This window comes from Rhinatrema bivittatum, chromosome 4 (assembly GCF_901001135.1).
Source record: "Rhinatrema bivittatum chromosome 4, aRhiBiv1.1, whole genome shotgun sequence".
Lineage (NCBI taxonomy): Eukaryota > Metazoa > Chordata > Amphibia > Gymnophiona > Rhinatrematidae > Rhinatrema > Rhinatrema bivittatum.
In genome coordinates this window covers 287,231,656-287,254,099 of record NC_042618.1, presented here as the reverse complement: position 1 = coordinate 287,254,099, position 22,444 = coordinate 287,231,656, and the positions used below count along the sequence as shown (strand labels likewise).

General features: G+C 48.9%; 1 protein-coding gene across 1 annotated transcript in view; it reads left to right on the top strand.

Moving 5' to 3' along the window:
• Positions 1-22,444, top strand: part of ITPR2 (inositol 1,4,5-trisphosphate receptor type 2) — a 1,380,003-nt gene that overhangs the window by 437,490 nt on the left and 920,069 nt on the right. Inside the window, 3 exon segments of the mRNA XM_029597493.1 lie at positions 9,549-9,668; positions 9,772-9,957; positions 19,214-19,465. Of these exon segments, the coding sequence (XP_029453353.1) occupies positions 9,549-9,668; positions 9,772-9,957; positions 19,214-19,465 (558 nt within the window).

The following is a 22,444-nucleotide window of genomic DNA, read 5'->3' as shown; positions in this document are numbered from 1 at the left end:
CTGCAGAGCCTACCGGGGGTGAGAGCCTTGCTGTTCCGGGCCCCTACGGTGAAGCTACTGCCCTCCCGTCTGACGTCATTTCTGCGGGACTGGTCGGGTCCTTAAAACCAGCCCCTTTACGCCGCGTCGCAACCGCCGGCGCGCGCGGCTTTAGCTCCGACTTTGCTACTGACTTTGGACTGACTTGGCGCAAACTAATTCTTCAGAATTAAAGCTCGCAATCCTCCTCGACCCTCCAATAAAGGATCCTGGACATATAAAGACGGAGTGCCGCGTGGGTAAGCCCTCAATTTAATTCTAACTTCAATAATTGAATGCGATGCCTCATACAAAGCGCAAGGGGCGAATACGTACTGAGTCCTCCGTCCCAGTCGCACCCACTCCTATGCAGCCATGTATTGAGGGATATTTTGCCCCGGCCGCAGCCTCGACACCTGGGGTAAAGTCTGCAGAGGGAACAGGGGAGGAACATAACCTGTCCCTCATAGACACTTATACATCTCTGAGCCCAGGAGCGCCTGCAACCCCCTCTCCCCCAACCAGCGGCACCCAGCAAGGACCTGACAAAGTTACCCGGTTACAAACCGGAGGTAACCTAGTTTCGGAGGGGGAAAATGAAGGGAGTACAATGGACAATTTGCATTTGATTAGTCACGGTGTGATTGAGAAAAATGTGAATGAGAGTAAGAACTTAACTGAAAATGTGATTCAGGGAACAACAAAAAAAGGAGAGGGTGGGGATTCGGAAGCAGAAATCAACAAGATTTCTGAAATATCCCGTGAAGGCGGGAAAGGTGCCAATTTCATCATGCAAAAATTGCAGAAACCAAAAGTAGTAACACTTGACTTAATATGGAATGCCATAACAAAATTAGAAAATACCATTTCATCATTAGCTGGCTTGATAACTACATCTCAGAATAACATCCAACAAATGGAAATTAAGATTAATAATCAGGATAGTAGTATTAGAGATATATCTGGAAAAATAACACAAGTGCAGGAAATTCAAACAAATTTGATCCAATCAGATAGCATGGTGAGAAGAAGGTTAGAAAACATTGAAAACAGAATGCGTTATCAAAACCTAAGGGTATTGAATTTTCCATATATAAGTTTAATTTCCCCTAGAGAACAATTTAAGAAATATTTAACAGAGATTCTGTCTTTACCGACTGAGTCTTTACCTTCATTCTCTAAGATTTATTATGCACCAATAACTAAATTAGTAGATGATAAGGGAAAACAATCCCCTGAGGTAAATCTTCAAACAGAATTGACAGCTTTTTTAGAAGCCCCGTCTGTTGAACAAATTGAATACTGGGGAACTTTAATAGTATCATTTACTCACTCCTTTGATAGAGATTTAGTTTTAAACACGTTCTTAAAAAACCGTAATAAGACATTTTACGGGAAAAAAGTCTGGATATATCCTGACGTAATGCGAGATACGCAAGTTCGCAGGAAAGCTTTTGTGGAGATGTGTAATGAAGCACGAGCATTAGGTGCTCAGATAAAAGTAAGATATCCATGCAAATGTTTATTGCAATATAAGGGGAAAAGTTATGTTTACTACGAGCCAAATCAGCTTAGAAAATTTCTAGATAGTTGCAAAGATGAAGCTGGCACAGTTCATTAGAGCAGGATTAAATGAAGTAATAAGGCTGTTGTGATCTCCACTGTTGATTTGAATTGTATTTTCTTTTCTGTATCTACGATATGTTCCATTTCTGTCCAGAGATTCTTTAATTTTCTTTTTATCCATTAACAGGAAGAAATGTGATTTTCTGTTTGTATTATTGAAAAAACTGATAAATAAAGAATTAAAAAAAAAAAAAAAGAAGGGCTCTGAGCAAGTTTCTCACTTTTGCAACTTCAAAACAGCAAAAAAAACCATCGCCCAATATCAGGTCGGTAAGGAGCTCACAAAGTTCTGCGCCAGTTCCACTGAGTCAAATGAGTGCACCTTCTCAGCGTGCCATATGCAAAGTCGTGCTGGGAATAACAAAGCAAATTTCACCCCACGGTTATGCAGCGTGGAGCAAAGGGAGGAGAAGCCCCACTGCGCCTCCGAGACAGAGGTGGAAAAATCTTGAAAAATGCGAATATTGTGAGCTTGGTAACAAATGTCACGTTTTGCCCTGGAAGCGCGCCAAATCTCGCTCTTATGTGCAGAGTTGAGAATCTTGGCTATCACTAGCCTCGGGAGAGTTGGGTGTGCTCTCAGAGCTCCCAGTCTATGTGCCCTTTCCACGACCAGCTTTCCCTGCAAGTGGGGCAGAGAAAGCGCCTCAGGGATCCAGGTTTCTAGTAGAGTGCACAAAGATCGCTCCTCGATGTCCTCCGGGAAGCCCAGGAAGCGCAGATTGTCCCGTCTCGCTCGGTTTCCCAAGTCGTCCACTTTTAACTGCAGGGCCCATATTTCGCTGGTATGTGCCGCCATCTTAGTCGTGATCTCCCCCCCCCCCCCCCCCCCATGTCCTCCAACGCAGAGATCCGGGCTTCAGCCATTTCAAGCCGTGGCGGCAGCGCGGCCAAAGAGTCCCGCACCTCCCCCATCTGCGCCGTAAGTACCAACCATTTTTCTTCCAGGGCCTCCCTCATCACTTCTTTTATGTCTGCGAGTGTCAGCGGGGCCATCGGGGGGGAGGGGGACTCATGTTCCGCCGCGTCCGCCATCTTGAGGTCCCGGTCCTTCGGCTTCTCCTGCTCCTTTCTAGCTGTTTTCATGGTCATCGGGTGTAGCAAACGCACCCAAGTTCTGGCCACTGACATAGGCTCACTGCCCAACTCAAAATCAGAAGCGGGGGGGGGGGGGGGGGGCAGTAAAACGCGCTGGTTGGTTCGCGGTGGGCAAGGCCAGTCGGGAGCCGAGGAGAGCAGCGTCCTCCTCGCTACCACATCACGTGACCTCTCCAAAATAATTTGTTAAGATGATAAATATTAATCTTCCAGAGATCTACTTTTGTTTTATGTTTTGGTACTTGTAAATATTTGAGGAAGGGGGATGGATGGGTTGGGATTTCAAATTGGAAAATTGTAAGATAGTTACTTGTGGAGAGGTCACGTGATGTGGTAGCGGGGAAGACGTGGGTCTCCTCGGCTCCTGCCCAGCCTTGCCTATCGCGGCAGAACTAGCGCGTTTGCGGCCCCCCCGCTTGTGGCTTCTTGGTGGGGTGGTGCGCCTATGTCCGTGGCCAGACCCAGGACCCGTTTGGTTTCCCCGATGACAGCGAAATCGGCGAAAAAAGACCGCGATAAGCAGAGTGACCGGGACTCTAAGATGGCGGCCGCGGCGGCACGGGACTCTCCTCCTCCTCCGCAGGCTCCACTGACCCTGGCAGACATAAAGGAGGCGATGCGGGAGACACTCGAGGAAAAATGGTCAGTGCTTACCGCGCAGATGGGGGAAGTCCGTGATTCTTTGGCGGCCTTGCCGCCGAGACTTGAAGCAGCTGAAACCCGAATCTCCGCGTTGGAGGATGCAGGGGGAGAGACAGAGCGCAAGATGGCGGCACATGATACTGCCCTGAAGGCCTTGCAACTGAAAGTGGATGACTTGGAAAATCGGGCGCGGCGGGACAATTTGCGCTTCCTGGGATTTCCTGAGGAGATTGAGGATAGGTCGCTCTGCACCCTGCTGGAGACCTGGATTCCGGAGGCGCTTGCCCTGCCGCATTTGCAAGGGAAATTAGTTGTGGAGCGGGCGCACCGGCTGGGCGCTAAACGTGCGCAGCATGCTCGCCCGAGACTCGTGATTGCCAAGATTCTTAACTCCGCGCACAAAAGTGAGATCTGGAGGGCCTCTCGGGCGAAGCGTGATTTATGTTATCAAGCCCATGATATTCGAATTTTTCAGGATTTTTCTACATCGGTGTCTGAGGCACGGAAGGGCTTCTCCCCCATCTGCTCCACTTTACATAATCGGGGAGTGAAATTTGCTTTGTTGTTTCCAGCACGCCTCCGAATCTGGCAAGCAGATCAAGCGCATGTCTTTGACTCGGTGGCCCAAGCGCAACAGTTTGTGGACTCCCTCCTGACTTGAAGAGGCTGGCTTCCCTTGGAGTTTGTTATTTGCGGCTGCGGGATTGCCTGTTCTTGCCCAGGCCCTTGTCCTGGGGCGGGGGAGGGCAGACGCCTGTGGTTGGTTCCGGTTTTCTAATTGTTGGACTAGTTGTCCGGGTGTCTTGAGAGTGGTACCTCCGAGGTTTGTGGTTGGACCTTTCCCAGATGGCCACGCACCAAGTTTTTCTTTCCCCCCTTTTCCTACAGTAGTGTTGGCTCCCTGGACCCCGGGCTAGGCCAGGGGCCTGGGTCTTTGACTGCTCCTGAGCGATGGGGTGAAAGGGGGACCTTTTCTTTCTGGATTGTGCACTCCCTCCTTTTTCAGGGCTTTATGGGGGTTTTTTTTTTATATATTTTTTTTTTTCTCTTTCTTATCCTCCGGACTGGCCTGACTGACTAGAGGTGCATAGGAGTGTTCTGCCACGGGGGCCCTTGACGACAGTACCACTGTTCTGTTGTTGTTGGCTTTGTTTTTTTTGAGCCTGGCCATTTCGTTTGACATTTATTTGGATTTCTGCACTCATTTCCTGTACTGTGGACTGGATCCCTTAAGTCCCGGCAGGGAAGCCCGTTGGTGAGGTGCCCGCAACGATGCCACTCCCGGCTGTGGCCTGTGGGGCTCAATGGAACTGAATGTGACTCTATTGTGGGACATGTGTGAATGTGGGGGGTTGCACGGGAGAGCAGGGTTGCCAGGGTAGTGTGGATGGGTTTATGTGTGGGTTTATATAGAGGCTGGGTCGGGGACACATCATGACCTGACCTTTACCTTCTGTTGGAAGGTATGGGACACGTAGGTGGGATCGGAGGTTTAGGGGATAGTCTCTTTGACTTGGGGAGGGGGGATAGGGGGGAGAGGGGGGGTTGGGAGGGGAGGGCGGAGGGAGGGGGTAGTTTGTGGAGCAAGAGGAGTGTACGACGCTTTTGGCTTGGAGTGAGTTCTTCTGTTTTCCTGGGCATTCTGGTCCTTGTGGGTGGCGGTGTGGCAGGGATTTTGTCTGGGGGGGCCTTAGCTGGGAGGGTGCTCTCTGGAGATATATGGTCTGTACCCGAGGGTTGGTTCTCTTTGTTAGTAATCTCTGAGTAGTCCCATTAGATTCTCCTCCTGGAATGTGTGTGGGATCCACACGCCGATTAAGCGTGCCAAAATTCTTTCCTTATTGAGGCGTCAATCAGCTCATATAGCTTTCTTGCAGGAGACGCATCTTACCCCAGCTGAACACCTGAAATTGAAGCGTGATTGGGTGGGGGGGGTACGCTTTGCCTCAGGCACCACTAAATCTGCAGGGGTGGCAATTTTACTGCATAAGACTGTGCCTATCCAGATTAAGCGGGAGGTCGCTGACCCGCAAGGGCGTTATTTACTTCTGGAGACTGAACTTTACGGGCGTACCGTGATACTTTGCAATGTGTATGCCCCTAATGATCATAGTCCTGCTTTCTTTCGCCAAATTTATTCCCTCCTCCTTCCCCATATACATGATGTTTTGTTAGTAGGTGGCGACTTTAATGCGGTGCAAGATGTGACCTTGGATACTTCGTCGTCCGGAGGCGGTAGACGGCGGGAGGGCCAGGGCCCACGCATGTTGGTCGATTCTCTGCACCTGCTGGATGCTTGGCGCACGTTGCACCCTTTAGAGAAGGATTTTACGCATTTATCGCGTGCGCACGCCTCCCTTTCCCGATTGGATTATTTTTTGGTTAGTCGGAGTGTTTTTAGCTTGGTTCAGGCTGCCTGTATTGAGAACATTGTGATCTCGGATCACGCCCCGGTGTGGATTGCCCTTCGGTTTGCCACTTCGCAGTCGCCTACTCTGTTATGGCGCTATCCTTATTTTCTAGCCCGTGACGTGAAATTTCAAGAATATTTGAAAGGGAAATGGGAGGAGTATGCGGCCTTGAATCAGCAGCATGTATCGCAGCCTGTGTTGTATTGGGACACAGCGAAGGCGGTTCTTCGGGGCGATATTATTTCCTATGTCGCCCACCATCGCCGGATGATTGACAAACGCGTCTTGTTATTAAATACCCAGTTGGTTAACGCTAGACGCCGTTTGTTGAGGGGTCGTACAGCGGAGGCCGTGGCGCAGTATAGGTCTGCCCAGATAGAGCTTAACTCCCTGTTACACCAGAGGGGGAAAAAAAGTTTTTTATACTATAAATTTCACCTGTACCAATACAGCAATAAGGTGGGTCGTATGATGGCGAATTTGGTTCGGTCTACCCGTCCCAGTAGGGTGATCCCGGCATTGCGGCTCACCCCAACGCAGATTGTCCGTGATACTCCGTCCGTTTTGAGTGGGTTCAGGGATTATTATGCTGCTTTGTACACGTCCTCTGCGGGACGGGGAGCCTCAGGGGGGGAGTTCTGTTCTCGGATAGACATTCCCACTCTGACTGGAGAGCAACTCGAGCAGTTAAATAGGCCCTTGTCAGTGCAGGAAGTGCGAGGGGTTATCCGACAACTTAAACCTCTGAAAGCCCCGGGCCCTGATGGCTATTCCGCGGAATTTTATCAACTATTGGTTGACAAGCTTGTAACGCCTTTGACTGCGGCGTTTACGGCGCTGATTGCGGAGGGTTCCTTCCCTTCAAGGGATAATGTGGCTTTGATCACTCTCATCCCCAAGGCTGGGAAGGACCCCCTGGAGCCAGGTTCTTATCGCCCGATTTCGTTACTGAATGTGGATCATAAGATCCTGGCGAAATTACTGGCCGAGCGTTTGGCGCCTATCTTGCCCTCCCTGGTGGGGGAACACTAGGTGGGGTTTGTGCGGGGCCGTTATGCCTTGGCGAATGTGCGCCGCATACTAACGGCAATGACGGTATGTAGAGCTCTTGAGGAGCCCCATTTGGTCATCAGTTTTGATGCCGAAAAGGCATTCGATCGGGTAGAATGGGGTTACCTATTCTCTCTGTTGGAAACTATGGGATTTAGGGGGCTGTTCCTTCAGGCGGTGCGGTTATTATATTCTGATCCTAGAGCGGTGATCTTGGCGAATGGGGCGAGGTCTGACCCACTTGAGATAGCTCGCGGCACTAGGCAAGGGTGCCCCTTGTCCCCGCTGTTATTTATTTTGCAATTGGAGCCGCTGTTACTAGCGCTGTCGAGTAGTCGTGGGATTCGGGGGGTGCGGTTGGGGGCTAGTGTATTTAAAGCTGTAGCATTTGCGGATGATTTACTAGTACTGGTGACGGATCCTCGGTCCTCTCTGCCCCGGTTGCTGCGCCTGATGTGGGAATTTGGAGTGTTCTCTGGATTGAAATTGAATGAATCTAAGTCCTCGGCGTTGCTATACCCGCCGGAATTGCGTACAGCCTGGCAGGATAAGTTTCCGTTACAATGGGCGGACGATTCTTTACCCTACTTGGGGATCCAACTCCCGGCGGACCCCGCCCGTATATATCAGGTGAATGTTCCGGCCCGGCTTCAGACCACAAGGGACTGTATGGCTAGGTGGGCCCACTTGCCTTTATCCTTGAGTGGGCGGGTTAACTTATTCAAAATGGTTCTTTTGCCACGATGGCTTTATCTATTTCAAACGCTACCTGTTATGTTGTGTAGGAGAGATGTCCGGAGTTTGGAGGGGGATTTACGCCGTTTTCTGTGGCAAGGCCGGAAGCCGAGGGTTCCCCTGCGTTGGTTGCAGTTGCGGTGGGGGAAGGGCGGCTTAGGAGTCCCGAATTTGATGGATTATAATTTGGCAAGTCATTTGCGGATTATCCGGGATTGGTTGTTGGGCTCCTCGGTTCATAGCCCACTTTCGGTGGATCAGGCATTGATGGCTCCCTATGACCCCGCGTGTGTTGTGCAGGTCCCCTCTGGTAAGTTGCCACCCCTGTTGCGCGCCACGGCCCTGGTCCGTCCTGTTCGACAGGCCTGGCGCCGTTTAACTAGTTTGCTGCGATTGCCTCGGCAATGTGCCAGTCTTTTGCCGGTGCGGGGCAATGTGGACTTCACTCCGGGCTACCAGTCTGTTAGTTTTGAAGCCTGGGAGCGTCAGGGGATCACACGCATTGGCCATTTACTTAGTACTGAGGGGGTTCTCTTAACCTTGCGGGATTTGGGAGAGTTGTATGGGCTGGCTCCTACGCAGGTCTTTCCTTACCTTCAGGTTAGGCATTACATTCGTGCACTTCCGGATGCCGACAAGGCGCCTTCGGTGGTTCATGCGTTAGAAGAGGTCTTTTGTTTTGGGAATGTAAAGGCCCCAACCTTATCCATGTACTATAAGGGGATCAGGAAATTGCAAGTTGAGGATCATATGGATGTTCTGGTAGCCCGGTGGAACGGAGATGGGGTATTTACTGTGACCTCCTGTATATTGCGTGCTGGCTTTCGCCGCGCAGCCAGGATCTCGAATAACTACTATTATAGAGAGATGCAGTTTAAATTCCTCTCCAGGGCCTACGTGTCGCCGGCCAGGGCGCGTTATTTTCGCGCTGATTTTTCTACGGCCTGTGTGCGGTGTGACGCAACTCCCTGCACTCTCTCTCATGCTTTTTGGTCCTGTCCTTCTGTGCGGCAGTTTTGGCAGAAGGTGGGGGATTATTTGGCCGATCTGCTAGATGTGGCATTCCCGGTAACGCCCCATTGGATGCTTTTTGGGTGTGTCTCCCCACTCCGTATTCGAGATCCTGGCTCGCGCCTGTTACTGCAAAAAGCTTGTCTCGTAGGAAAGAAGATCATTCTCTCCGGCTGGTGTTCCCGGGACCGTCCATCTTTCTGGGCGTGGAGGAACAGCTTTCATTTCATGATGTCCATGGAAGGCTTGGCAGCCCGGTCTTCTCCGAGCCAGCGACGCCGGTTTTTAATGAACTGGCAGCCTTACATTCAGTCCCTCCCGCACCGTGCGCGCAGCTATGCACTTAATGATTAGGACCATACTTTCATGTGTAATATCTGTATGCCTTGTGTCTTCTTTGCCCATTGTACCTTTTAGTATCACTCTAATTGCTCACCCACTCCATTGCTCCTCAGGGAAAGGGGGGGGGGCGGGGAAGGGGGGGAGGTGGGTATGGTTGTTATGGTTGTTGTTGGTCAGTGTGATCCGGAGGGGAGCAGGAACCACTCTTCTCCGGTAGTTGTATTTCTGTGTGGTTAAACTCAATAAAAAACCGTTTCAACATAAAAAAAAAGATAGTTACTTGATTTCTTTTTTTTGTAAAGTTATACTAATTGATATTGTGATTTGTATTCTAGACCATTGTTCAACTTGCAATAAATAAACACTTAAAAATAAAAGAAAATAAATATCTTTACATGATCCCTTTAATCTTAAATGTAATTAATACAAATAATTAATGATCTAAATTACACTATAACATGCACATCTGTAAATTTTTTTGTACCTTTCATTCATTAAACTTGTATCCAAATATAGACAAAATCAATCACAGATTCATTTATAGAGAGAAGAGGAGTTTAGCTAAAATTTATTTTGTTGAGGAATATCTTTTAATTTTCTTTGCACTTTTACCAGATTTTTGGATTATTTATCGGACTTGTGTGTGTCTAACACCACTGCAATACCAGTAACCCAGGAACTCATCTGTAAGTTCATGCTGAGTCCAGGAAATGCTGACATTCTCATTCAGACAAAGTATGTATCCTTGATTAAGATAAACTGTCTAAGATTGTTATGACAACTATACAAATATTTGCAACACAATTCTATGGTATTAATAGTTGTGTATTTTTTGTAGACTGGTTTCCATGCAGATAGACAACCCTTTAGAGTGCTCTGTGCTTTCGGATGATATTGATGAAGAGGAAGTATGGCTTTACTGGATTGACAGCAATAAGGAACCTCATGGTAAAGCTATCAGACATTTAGCTCAAGAGGCTAAGGAAGGCACAAAAGCTGATTTAGAGGTCCTTACCTATTACAGGTATATTTCTTTATTAAAAAAAAAAAAAGAAAAGATAGTATTTTGAGGATTGGAATCTATCCCTTAGAAATATATTTATTTATAGGAGCAACATATATTATCAAAATGCTGCTACAGATTGGGGCAGATTTTTAAAAAGTACGTACGCCGCGTGTATCTTTTAAAATCCGGGGTCGGCGCACGCAAGGCTGCGCAAAATCGGCAGCCAGTGCGCCGAGCCGTGCAGCCTACCCCCGTTCCCTCTGAGGCTGCTCCGAAATCAGAGCGGCCTCGGAGGGAACTTTATTTCCGGCGCCCCCCACCTTCCCTTTCCTTCCCCTAACTAACCCGCCCCCCGGCCCTAACTAATTCCCCCCACCTTTATTTCAAAAGTTACTCCTGGCTGAGGCAGGTGTAACTTGCGCGCGCTGGCACGCCATGTCCCTGTCCGGGGGCTGGTCCGGAGGCTGCGTCCACGCCCTCGGAACGCCCCTGGGCCAGAACCACGCCCACGGCCCCGCCCCGAACGCCCCCCCTATGATGCGCTGGCCGCGACACGCTCCCCCAGGAAAGCCTCGGAACTTACGCGCATGCTGGGGCTTGTGCGCGCCGCCGAGCCTATGCAACATAGGCTTGGCGTGCGCAGGGGGTGGAAGGGGCAGCGTTACGGGGGTAAGGCAATTCAAGATCAAAATCCTAACCACAATGATATTGCCCAATCAATACAAAAATGTGAGTGATCACTTTATTCAAGACAGGAGGAAAAGACCTTAGAACACCTATGCAGATAGGTTCGGTTTGAGCCACATAAGCTGATAGGTTCGATTTGAGCCATGTGTGGGTGTTTTGAGGTCTTTTCCTCCTGTCTTGAATAAAGTGATTATTCACAGTTTTGTATTGTTACAGATTGTGTATTGCCTTGGTCTGTGTACAGTCATCTACTAGATCCCAAGCACCATGGTTAAACCTTATTTGACTCCTGTTACAAGTAGTAGATTGGGCTTAAAAAATGACAGGAACAAAATAGCAAAAGAGTTTAAACATAGAGCAGAAGAAGGATAAGCACACCAGAGTAAATGTGCCTAAAATGCAACACTTAAGGTTAGATTTTAAAACATTGTGCAATCGAGTCCATGTGCATTCTATGTTATAACATGCATGCACATGTTATAAAATGCCGGGTTGGTCCGCGCAAGGGGGGAAGGCATATGCACTTGTGCAGTGACGCATCGGGGCCTTTCCCAGTTCCCAACCGCCTAGGCTGACCTCCCTTCTCCCTCCCCTATCCTGCCCTCCCCCTCCCCCTATCCTAAATCTCCCCCAATTCCTTGTCCTATCTTTTGCTTCTGCGTGTAAGGCCCGGCCATGCGCGTAAACCCCCGGGACTTACGCGTGTAACCTTTTAAAATCCGGCCCTTAGTGTCCCATGTATGATTTTAAATATTTATGCATTATAGGGTGAATTTTCAAAGTCATTTAGGGTTTATGCATTTAAATGGCTTTTATAAAATTGTCTGGGGTTTGTTCATACTTTTATGTGCATAAAAAAAGAGGAATTGGGAAGAACAATTGAGTTGGATTTTACACGTAGTGGGGTAGATTTTGAAAGGGTTATGTGCGTAACCCTCTAACCCCCCCCCCCCCTCCTGTGCGCTCCGAGCCTATTTTGCATAGGCTCAGCGGCGCGCGCAAGGTCCAGGACGCGCGTATGTCCCGGGGCTTCGAAAAGGGGGTAGGAAGGGAGCGGGGCTGTGGGCAGGGCACTAGTCCAGGGGTGTGACAGAGGCCTCTGGCACAGTGGCTGTGCCGGGGGATGGCGCGCCGGCAGCTGGACCAGAGGCAGGTGTAACTCCTTGAAATAAGGTAGGGAGGGGATTTAGGTATGGCTGGGGGGTGGGTTAGATAGTGGAAGGCAGGGGAAGGTGGGGGGGGGAAGAAAAGTTCCCTCCGAGACTGCTCCGATTTTGGAGTGGCCTTGGAGGGAACGGGGAAAGCCATCGGGGCTCCCCTAGGGCTCAGCACGCGCAAGGTGCACAAGTGTGCACCCCCTTGCGCACGCTGACCCTGGATTTTATAACATGCGCACGGCAGCGCACGCATGTTATAAAATTGGGTGTACATTTGTGCGCGCCGGGTAGCGCGCACAAATGTACCCCACACGCTCTCGTTTAAAAATCTACCCCATACTTTCGATTTTAAAGTGCGTAGTAAATTCACATGCACAAGTTCTGCATTGCAAAGAGCAGGAGTGAGTTAGTGCAAGTACTTTTGAATAATTTTCAAGGCAAATGTATGTACATAAGTTCACTTTGAATACTGGTGTATCTTATGTGTGTAGCTACTGCATAAATTGGCCTTGATGTTCTAAAATTACTCTTTGTAAGTGAACATTTCCTTTGGTTACTGTCCATAATGGATATCATCTTTCTGATTTTATTTTTCAAAGGATAGATTGTTCCTTAGCTAAATATATAAGGTGTGGCACATTAGATTTTGGACCATTAAACAAGAAATTTTTTCTGATATGAAAATTCTGCAGGAGAAATTATGGACTGGAAGTGAGTCTGACACTGAAAAACATTACTCCTGAAGGTGACAATCATGATTAGCAGAATATTATTTTCCTAGGGTGTAGCAGATGGACTCAAAACAAGTGGGTATAGTGTGCTCGTGCTAGCAGTTGGAGACTGATCTGACGTCAGCACGGGTACATATACCCCTGCAGGAAGTGCAGCAATTCAGTAATTTCCGTCTCCAAAGCAGTTCGGAGCTACCTCACGCTCGCTGAGCGTTTTCCCAATCCTAACGACTAAATTCTTAGAAGACACCTACCTGAAGGCGAGCCCCGCACTCCTGCGGTGATACCATTCGGTCACTCCCCCAGTTGGGTTTCCCGAGGTGATTTCCGTGGTCCCTCGGAGGTGAGTGCCTCGGTCCAGTGGCCGGTTCGCGGCAGGGACATAGCCCCCGAGTAAGAAGGGCTCGGGCGCGGCTTGGTCCCCGAGCAAGACGAGTTCGGGCATGGCCTAGAGGCAGCCTCGGTCCCGGCGTGGACTTGGCCCCTGAGCGAGACGAGTTCGGGCGCGGCCTAGAGGCAGCGGGTGCACCTCCTTGAGCGTGGCGGTGACGGTAATCACCCTCTCCCCTCGCAGCCGGAGACCGCCCGGGTCGCAGCCGGGAAGCGCCGAAGACAAGGTAAGGCGTACATCTTTACTTGGTCTCCGAGGAACCGAGGAGTAGCAGAGTCTGCCTACGTGGCAGCCCGCCAAGGGGGTCACCATTTTCCTGTCCGCTCGCCGACGCCTCCTGCGTTGATAGGCGCACAGGATACTATGCATACTGTTAGGCACCCGTCGCTAAGCGCACACTATTAGTCGCTTGTTGCTAAGTGCATGCTGTTAGGCGTCCACTGCTCTGCGCATAGGCGCCAGTTGCTAAGCGCACGGTGATACTCGTACGTTGATACGCACAAGTTGATAAGCGCACGTTCATAGGCGCACGTCGATAGGCGCACGTTCATACGCGCACGTTCATAGGCGCACGTTGATAAGCGCCCGTTCATAATAAGTGCCCGTTCATAGGCGCCAGTGGATAGGCGCACGTTAATAGGCGCACATCTTTTGCGCATATTACAAAGCGCAGGCTCTAGCTGAGTTAATAGACGAGATGGAGTGTAAGAGAGCCCATGCGTCAGCGGAGCCGGCACCTCCGGATACAGGCATAAGCCTCTGCTCTGCATGCAACCTCAGAGCCACACAGAGCGAGGAAGCAGACTCCCTGTGTGCCCAATGTGAAGAGGCCCTGGGAGCTCCAGGCCAGGACCGGTCGCAGCCCAGCGTACTTGCCAGTTCCTCAGGGAACACCCCGGACCTAGCAGGCAGCGGGGACGCTGCCAGGGAACCTGAGAGACCTGGTGCTACTAAGGCCAGATCCAGCGTCGCTTTCCTGGGTGGAATTATTTAAGGGGATTCATGCCTTCGTCACAATGCAGGCTGTGCCCCGAACGGGTCCATACGTATCGGATGACCCGGCCCCTGGACCCTCACGGCCTAGGCACGGCCGCTCGCCACCCGGAAGCCCCACTTATGGGGATTCAGATTGCCCTGAGGAAGAGGAAGAGCCCCCCGAGGAGGGAGAATTTCCCTCGGGGATTGAACCATATCGAACCATGAGGCGCTTCTTTCTGAAAGAGGATCTTCCAGGCCTGATCTTTCAATGCCTGTCGGAACTGGCTCTTCCGGGCCATGACGCCCCAGGGGAACCGAGAATGAACCCCCTGTTAGAGGGCCTGCGTCAAATGACTCACCATTTTTCCCTCCTACAAGCAGCACAGCAGCTAATCGATCTGGAATGGAATGCACTGGAGGCTTCATTCAAAGGGGGTCGGGCCTTGGCTGGCATGTACCCCTTAGACCCGGCAGCTAAGGAAATGCTGGCGTGCCCTCAGGTAGACGCCATAGTAAGCGCAATTGTAAAGTGCACCATCATTCCGGTGGAAGGGGGGACGGCCCTCAAGGAATCACATGACAGGCGCATGGACGCCATTCTGAAACAAGCCTTTGAGGTGGCAGCTATGTCCCTACGAATTGCGACCTGCTGCACCGTGGTGACGCGTTCCTGTTTATCACAGGCTAGGAACAACACCCCGGGAGAAGAGATGGAATCAGCTCTCGTTTCTCACTGACACAGCCTCCGATCTAGTCCATATGGCAGCCAAGGGAGTATCATCCGCAGTGGCAACCAGGAGGCAGCTCTGGCTACGTAATTGGTCGTCCGACTCCTCTTCCAAGACACGTCTCACGAGAATGCCCTTTTACGGGATCCCTCCTGTTCGGCAGCGACCTCGAGAAACTGGCCAATAAATGGGGCGCTTCTCCATTACCCCGCCTACTGGAAGACAGGCCAAGGAGGAGCCAGCGCCCTTTTCCTAGACCATCCAGAGGTAGAAACTCGCAGCGCTTCAACCCTTACAGGACTCGCTACCAAGCACCCTGTCCGCAGGCCAGGAACCAGTCCTTTTGGACTAAGCGCAACAAGAGGGGAACTGGCTCGGGTTTGGGTCCCGGCCGCACCCCACAATGACAATCAGCCGACCCATCCGGGGGTAGCAGCCATAGGGGGCAGGCTAACCCTCTTCTGCCACAGGTGAGTCGAGATTACCTTGGACCAGTGGGTCCTCGCCATCATCCGAGAAGGGTACTACCTGGACTTTCTTCGGCTCCCACTGGACAAGTTTGTGGAATCTCCTTGTTCACCCCTCAAGAGGACGGCACTACAAGTTACCTTGCAGATGCTCCTGTCCCTAAAAGCCATAATCCCAGTGCCTGCGGGGGAGATACATTCTGAGCACTATTCCATTTATTTCATAGTACCCAAGAAGGAGGGCACTTTCAGGCCCAGTCAACCGACACCTACGGGTCCCCAGCTTTCGCATGGAAACTCTGCAGTCTGTCAAAAATTCAGTACAGCTAGGGGAGTTTCTCACATCCCTAGATCTGTCGGAAGCCTACTTGCATATCCCAATTCATCGGGATCACCAGCGCTATTTACGCTTCAAAGTCCTGAATCAACACTTCCAGTTCCGAGCTTTACCCTTCGGGTTAGCCACCGCGCCGCGAACCTTTACCAAGGTCATAGTAGTAGTGGCGGCGGCACTCAGGAAGGAAGGAATTCTCGTCCATCCCTACCTGGACGATTGGCTGATCAGGGCAAAGTCACCGGGGGAGAGCCACCAGGCAACCAACAGAGTTATAGCTCTTCTGGAAATCCTAGGATGGGTAGTAAACTTGAACAAGAGTTCTCTACAGCCTTCCCAGTCACTGGAATACCTAGGAGTCCGATTCGACACCCAGGAAGACAAGGTCAGCCTGACCTCCAAGAGAAGATCAAAGCTCCGGAATCGTCTGCAGGCCCTGCTGAGCGCTACCCGGCCCACAGCTTGGGATTACTTACCGGTCCTCGGCCTAATGGCATCCACTCTGGAGGTGATACCATGGGCGCGGGCTCATATGAGACCATTACAACGCGCCCTCCTATCTCTGTGGAGCCCACGATCACAGAACTACACCACACACCTACCTCCACTAGCCAGAGTGCGGAATCAGATACGGTGGTTGCAGCCCGGCCACATGAGCCGGGGGTCAAGAATGTCCTCCCCAACCTGGACCCTGCTCGCTACAGATGCCAGCCTGAACGGATGGGGAGCACATTGCGAAGAACTCACTGCCCAAGGGCGGTGGAACAGAGAAGAGTTGGGGTGGAACATCAACCGACTAGAGGCACGGGCAGTCAGGCTAGCGTGCCTGTGATTTGCTCACAGACTTTGCAACAGAGCGGTCAGAGTGATGTCAGACAACGCCACCACGGTGGCATACATCAACCGACAGGGCGGATCCAGAAGCCAACAGGTATCCCTAGAAATAGCCCCCCTGATGACTTGGGCGGAAGCGAATCTCCAGGACATCTCCGCCGTCCACATTGCCAGGAAGGACAACACCGCGGCAGACTTCCTCAGCAGAGAAAGCCTAAATCCAGGGGAATGGCAGCTGTCGCCGACAGCTTTCCAGATGATTGTGGATCAGTGGGGGACGCCGGGCATGGACCTACTAGCGGACAGGTCCAACGCTCAAGTTCCCAGATATTTCAGCCGCAGGCAGGATCCTCTATCCCAGGGGATCGATGCCCTGGTACAGCCATGGCCTCAGGAGATCCTGCTATATGCTTTTCCTCCATGGCCCCTGCTGGGCGCCATTATACATAAGATTCAGCGGCACAGAGGCCTAGTTCTTCTAGTGGCCCCGGACTGGCCAAGAAGACCCTGGTACGCAGACATGAGAAGACTACTGGCAGGGAATCCACTTCCCCTGCCTCACACAGGGACCTGCTGCGGCAAGGTCCCATCCTCCACGAGGATCCAGCTCAATTCTCTCTTACAGTATGGCCATTGAGAGGGCTAGGCTGAAGAAAAGAGGATATTCGGGGCCGGTGATAGATACACTCCTCCGAGCACACAAGTTCTCCACATCACTAACATATATAAGGATCTGGAGAGTATTTGAAGCCTGGTGCGAAACCCACAGCACCAATCTACATGCCGCTAAGATCCCTATCATTTTGGATTTCCTGCAAGATGGACTTCAGAAGGGTCTGTCCCTCAATTCCATCAAGGTTCAATTGGCAGCGCTATCCTGCTACGGTCCCCGGAGTGACGGCAACAGCATCGCCACACACCCAGACGTTTCACGCTTCCTGAAAGGAGTCAAACACATTCGCCCGCCACTGAAGTGGTCAGTGCCCCTGTGGAACCTCAACCTAATTTTGGAATTTCTAGCGGGACACGCCTTCAGACCCCTTCGAGGCCTGTCCCTCCATTTGTTAACCTTGAAGATGGTGTTCCTGCTGGCTGTATGCTCAGCACGCCGCATCTCAGAGCTACAAGCACTATCCTGCCGTGATCCATTTCTCAGAATCACTCCCGAGGCTATCCATTTTCGCACGGTTCCTTCCTTCTTACCCAAAGTGGTCTCACACTTCCACCTCAACCAAACCATATCCTTGCCTACCACGGAAGGTTTGAAGAAGTCGGAAGAAGGTCGAATACTTCGCCATCTCGACATCGGCAGGCTACTGTCCAGATACCTGGAAATGTCAGAAGCAGTACGAAAGATAGACCACCTGTTCGTCCTTCACAGCAGGAAGAAGCAAGGGGAAGCGGCCTCATGGGCAACCATCGCCCGCTGGTTCAAAGAAGTTATCAAGGCGGCCTACGTAGAAGTGGGAAAGCCACCACCTCTATGGGTCAAGGCTCACTCTACCAGAGCGCAAGCGGCTTCCTGGGCAGAAACTAGGATGCTGTCGCCTGCAGAGATCTGCAAAGCGGCGACGTGGTCCTCCCTTCATACCTTCTCCAGATTCTACCGTCTGGATGTCCAGGCCAGGGAGGACACAGCATTCGCGAGGGCTATCCTGAATGGACCTCGGGCAGCCTCCCGCCCAGTCCGGGAGTAGCTTTTGTACATCCCACTTGGTTTGAGTTCATCTGCTACACGCTAGGAAATGTTGAGATTACTTACCTGATAATCTCCTTTTCCTTAGTGTATGCAGATGGACTCAGCATCCCGCCCGGCTGCCGGTATACATGGGGATTCACCAACTCACGGTAAGACATGTTTTTTCTTATAATAGGGCATCCACCCTGCCGGGTGTCGACGCCTTCCGGTTGAGAACACTGGCAGTCTCCAGCTACTATCAATCGGTCAGGGTAATCCTGTTCATTTAATCGATCGGTCAGTTACACATATATCCATAAAGCTTTTGCAAGGAAGATTACTGAATTGCTGCAATTCCTGCGGGGGTATATGTACCCGTGCTGACGTCAGATCCGTCTCCAACTGCTAGCACGAGCACACTATACCCACTTGTTTTGAGTCCATCTGCATACACTAAGGAAAAGGAGATTATCAGGTAAGTAATCTCAACAATTGTCTTTAGAACAAAGTAGCAGCATTGGTCCATAGTATTCTTTGCCATGTAACTACCATATTTCTACAAGTGTGTATATGTCCTGTACATACAAATTCTATATGTATAGGCAAGGGGAGTTTGATGGTGATAGAGTGTACACCATTGATTGTTTTGTATATTATTGTTTTCCTAGGAGTAAACAGTGATTTCTAGATGTGATCTCCATTTTTTCATAAATATCCTGGGGCAAACTCACAAATTTTACCGATAGGTGCAACTTCATATCTGAATTGTCCAGCTCAGCCTTTTTCAATGATTAAACCCATGACCACATAGCAACTAAGTACAAAGTTTGAATTATTCCTGCTATATTTCGGTTTGCTTTTTGAAGATAGAACTGCTGATTAGATATAGTTCTAAAACTTAATTTATCTAAATTTATAAATTGTTCCAGTATGAATTATCATACGTTTAGTGAATTTGATTAACTAAGTGAAATGAGCAGTAGCAAAACTCAGATAATTTATTATAGAGTGTGTTCATTGTACCTTAAGCAGACGATTCAGTGCCTGTGCCAATAGTCATTGTCTTACATCTGATGAAGTGGACTTTTGTGCTCAAAAACTTATGCCTCAGTATATCTCTCTAATGTGCTACCAATCTCAGTGTCGTGGTTGTTTTTAGTATTTTCTAGCAATGATAAATAACTGACTGACTGATAGGTGTTGAATTTCTGGTAGGTTATGCTTTGATGGTTGAAAAAGAAAAGTACTTTAAAACTTTACTGAAGATCAGTTGTTCATCTAATTTTAAGGTATCAATTAAACCTCTTTGCAAGGATGTGCCTGGATCGACAATATCTGGCTATCAATCAGATCTCCACCCAGCTGTCGGTAGACTTGATTCTTCGCTGTGTTTCTGATGAAAGCCTTCCTTATGATCTCCGGGCCTCATTCTGTCGTCTCATGCTTCACATGCATGTGGACAGAGATCCTCAGGAATCAGTTGTACCTGTAAGATATGCCAGGCTATGGACTGAAATTCCTACGAAAATCACGATCCATGAGTAAGTCATAAAATCTTCACCACCATGAAGCACCTAAATAAAGATATCAACATGTAGCTGTAATGTTAGAAGTGGGATATCAACATGTAGCTGTAATGTTAGAAGAATGAACAAGTGAAAGGTATTCTATTGCAAAGCACTTAATCACTGAACACCATTCATGTTGAGAAATTGAATTAGTCTTAGTGGGGATAGTTTTCAAAGCATAAAACCTGGTTTTATGAACGAAAATTGCTATAACAAAATTGGCCAGGACTCTGTGCACGTAAAAGTGCATGTATAACACAGTTTCATGCATACTTTTTGCAAACTGAGCAGAAGTGTTCTGGGGTGAGGGCGGGAGTGGAGCTGTGCAGAGTCTGCTGTTATGCACGTACTTATTGATTTTAACAGGAGGCGTAAATTTATGTGAGCGAATCTCTGTGTACTTCGCAACTGAGCCGCAAATTTTCAAAGTGAACTTATGCATATAAGTTGGCTTTAAAAATCCTTGGTAAACCGCTATGTAGATTGTTTGAAAATTTCCCTAGGTATGCCATAGATGGTATATTTTTTCCTGCCTGGTTTTATAGAACATTGCAGAGGGAATGAGAAAGGGCTAGGGGATGGAGCACTCAGGATTGTTGGTTTCTAATGCTGGCTTCAAAACTGTTTATTTTTTTGTTCTTTTACAGATAACTTTACACCTTTGTGTTTCAATATATGTTCCTCTAATTGGGTAACAGTATAAGGTTATTTCCCTTAATTCATAGATAACTTAATTATCCACTAAGCTGCAGTACTTTCCCCAGGAAACAAATACCATGGGATTCACCAAGCTACAGTAAATGACCCTGTAGCTTGGTGAATCAATCTGCCGCTTAGTAAATCCTGCGTTATTTTTCCTTGCAAGAAAATAAGGTGGCAGTTAAAGCCCCCTTATAACCCCGTGCGATGGCAGCCCCAGGACTGTGGGACCAGCATTGCTTAAAGAGGCCACTCGACCTAAGAACATGCCCCCTCCCTTGTGAGTAGTAAACTCCCCCCCCCCCCGGCTATCCTAGGAGGCGCCTGTTGTTTAAAAAAAAAAAAGTAACATTTTTTTATACCCGTGGTGACACCACACCCCCAACCCCAACCTTGCTCCTTCACAAGAAAACCTAACCCTCAGCAGCTGGGAGGCAGGGACATCCCCCGACCCCCCCCCCCCCCAATGTAAAAAGAATGGTTGCATCCCCTCGACCCTATTTAAACAAAAACAGATTCCTATTCTCTGCTTCCTGTTGATTACAAACTGGTTAAAAGACAGGAAACAGAGTAGGATTAAATGGACAATTTTCTCAGTAAAGGGGGTGGGCAGTGGAGTGCCTCAGGGATCTGTACTGGGACCTGTGCTTTTCAATATATTTATAAATGATCTGGACAGGAATACGACGAATGAGGTAATCAAATTTGCAGATGATACAAAATTATTCAGAGTAGTTAAATCACAAGCAGATTCTGATAAAATTCAAGAAGACCTTGTGAGACTGGAAAATTGGGCATCCAAATGGCAGATGAAATTTAACGTGGATAAGTGCAAGGTGATTCATTTAGGGAAAAATAACCCATGCTATAGTTACACAATATTAGGTTCCATATTAGGAGCTACCACCCAAGAAAGAGATCTAGGCGTCATAGTGGATAACACTTTGAAATCGTAGCTTCAGTGTGCTGTGGCAGTCAAAAAAGCAAACAGAATGTTGGGAATTATTAGAAAGGGAATGGTAAATAAAACGGAAAATGTCATAATGCCTCTCTATCGCTCCATGGTGAGACTGCACCTTGAATACTGTGTACAATTCTGGTCTCTGCATCTCAAAAAAGATATAGTTGCGATGGAGATCGTACAGAGAAGGGCGAAAAAATGAAAAGGGGGTGGAACAGCTCCCCTATGAGGAAAGGACTCTTCAGCTTGGAGAAGAGATGGCTGAGGGGAATATGATAGAGGTGTTTAAAATCATGAGAGGTCTAAAATGGGTAAATGTGAATCGGTTATTTACTCTTTCATATAATAGAAGGACTGGGGGCACTCCATGAAGTTAGCATGTGGCACATTTAAAGCTAATCGGAGAAAGTTCTTTTTCATTCAATGCACAATTAAACTCTGGAATTTTTTGCCAGAGGATATGGTTAGTGCACTTAGTGTAGCTGTGTTTAAAAAGGATTGGATATGTTCTTGGAGGTGAAGTCCGTTACCTGCTATTAATCAAGTTTACTTAGAAAATAGCCACTGTTGTTGTTACTAGCATCAGTACCGTGGGATATACTTAGTTTTTGGGTACTTGCCAGGTTCTTATGGCCTGGATTGGCCACTGTTGGAAATAGGATGCTGGGCTTGATGGACCCTTGGTCTGACCCAGTATAGCATGTTCTTATGTTCTGGTGGTCTAGCAGACTATAACCCTAGCTTATCCCCTGGACCCTCCATAAAAAAACTCCATTAGTGGTGCAGTGGGTGCCCATAGATTCCAGGCTTGGGTAGCAGTCTGGGGTAAAGGCCGGGTTGCACCATTTTGGAAAACTGTCCTTGTTTTTTTTTGTGAAGGGTGGGGTTGGGAGGTGAGGGCTATTTGCTTGTGTAGAGTAATTTAGAAATTATAAATAAGAGTTAAAAAGTATTTTTATGTTTAACAGGCAGCTTCCAAGATCAGCCATGATGGTCGTGGTGAGGGGTCTATGCAAATCCCCAGGGGTTTTTACTACTTGCGGGGGTAGGAAGCCATACATGAGGCCTAACAGCCCCTTTCAGGATCAGTCACAGGTACACTGGGACAATGTCCTGATGCCCCCATGAGTAATTAACTACAACTCAGGAACTGTAGCTTATTTTAAATCAAATAATACAGCTTGCAAATTTTTGACAAACTGTGCTAATTGATTTGCATTGATTATGGTAGTAATGAGCTCATTAGAATGCTGTTTTTCAAGTAGTAAATGGCCTAATACAGCTTAGTGAAT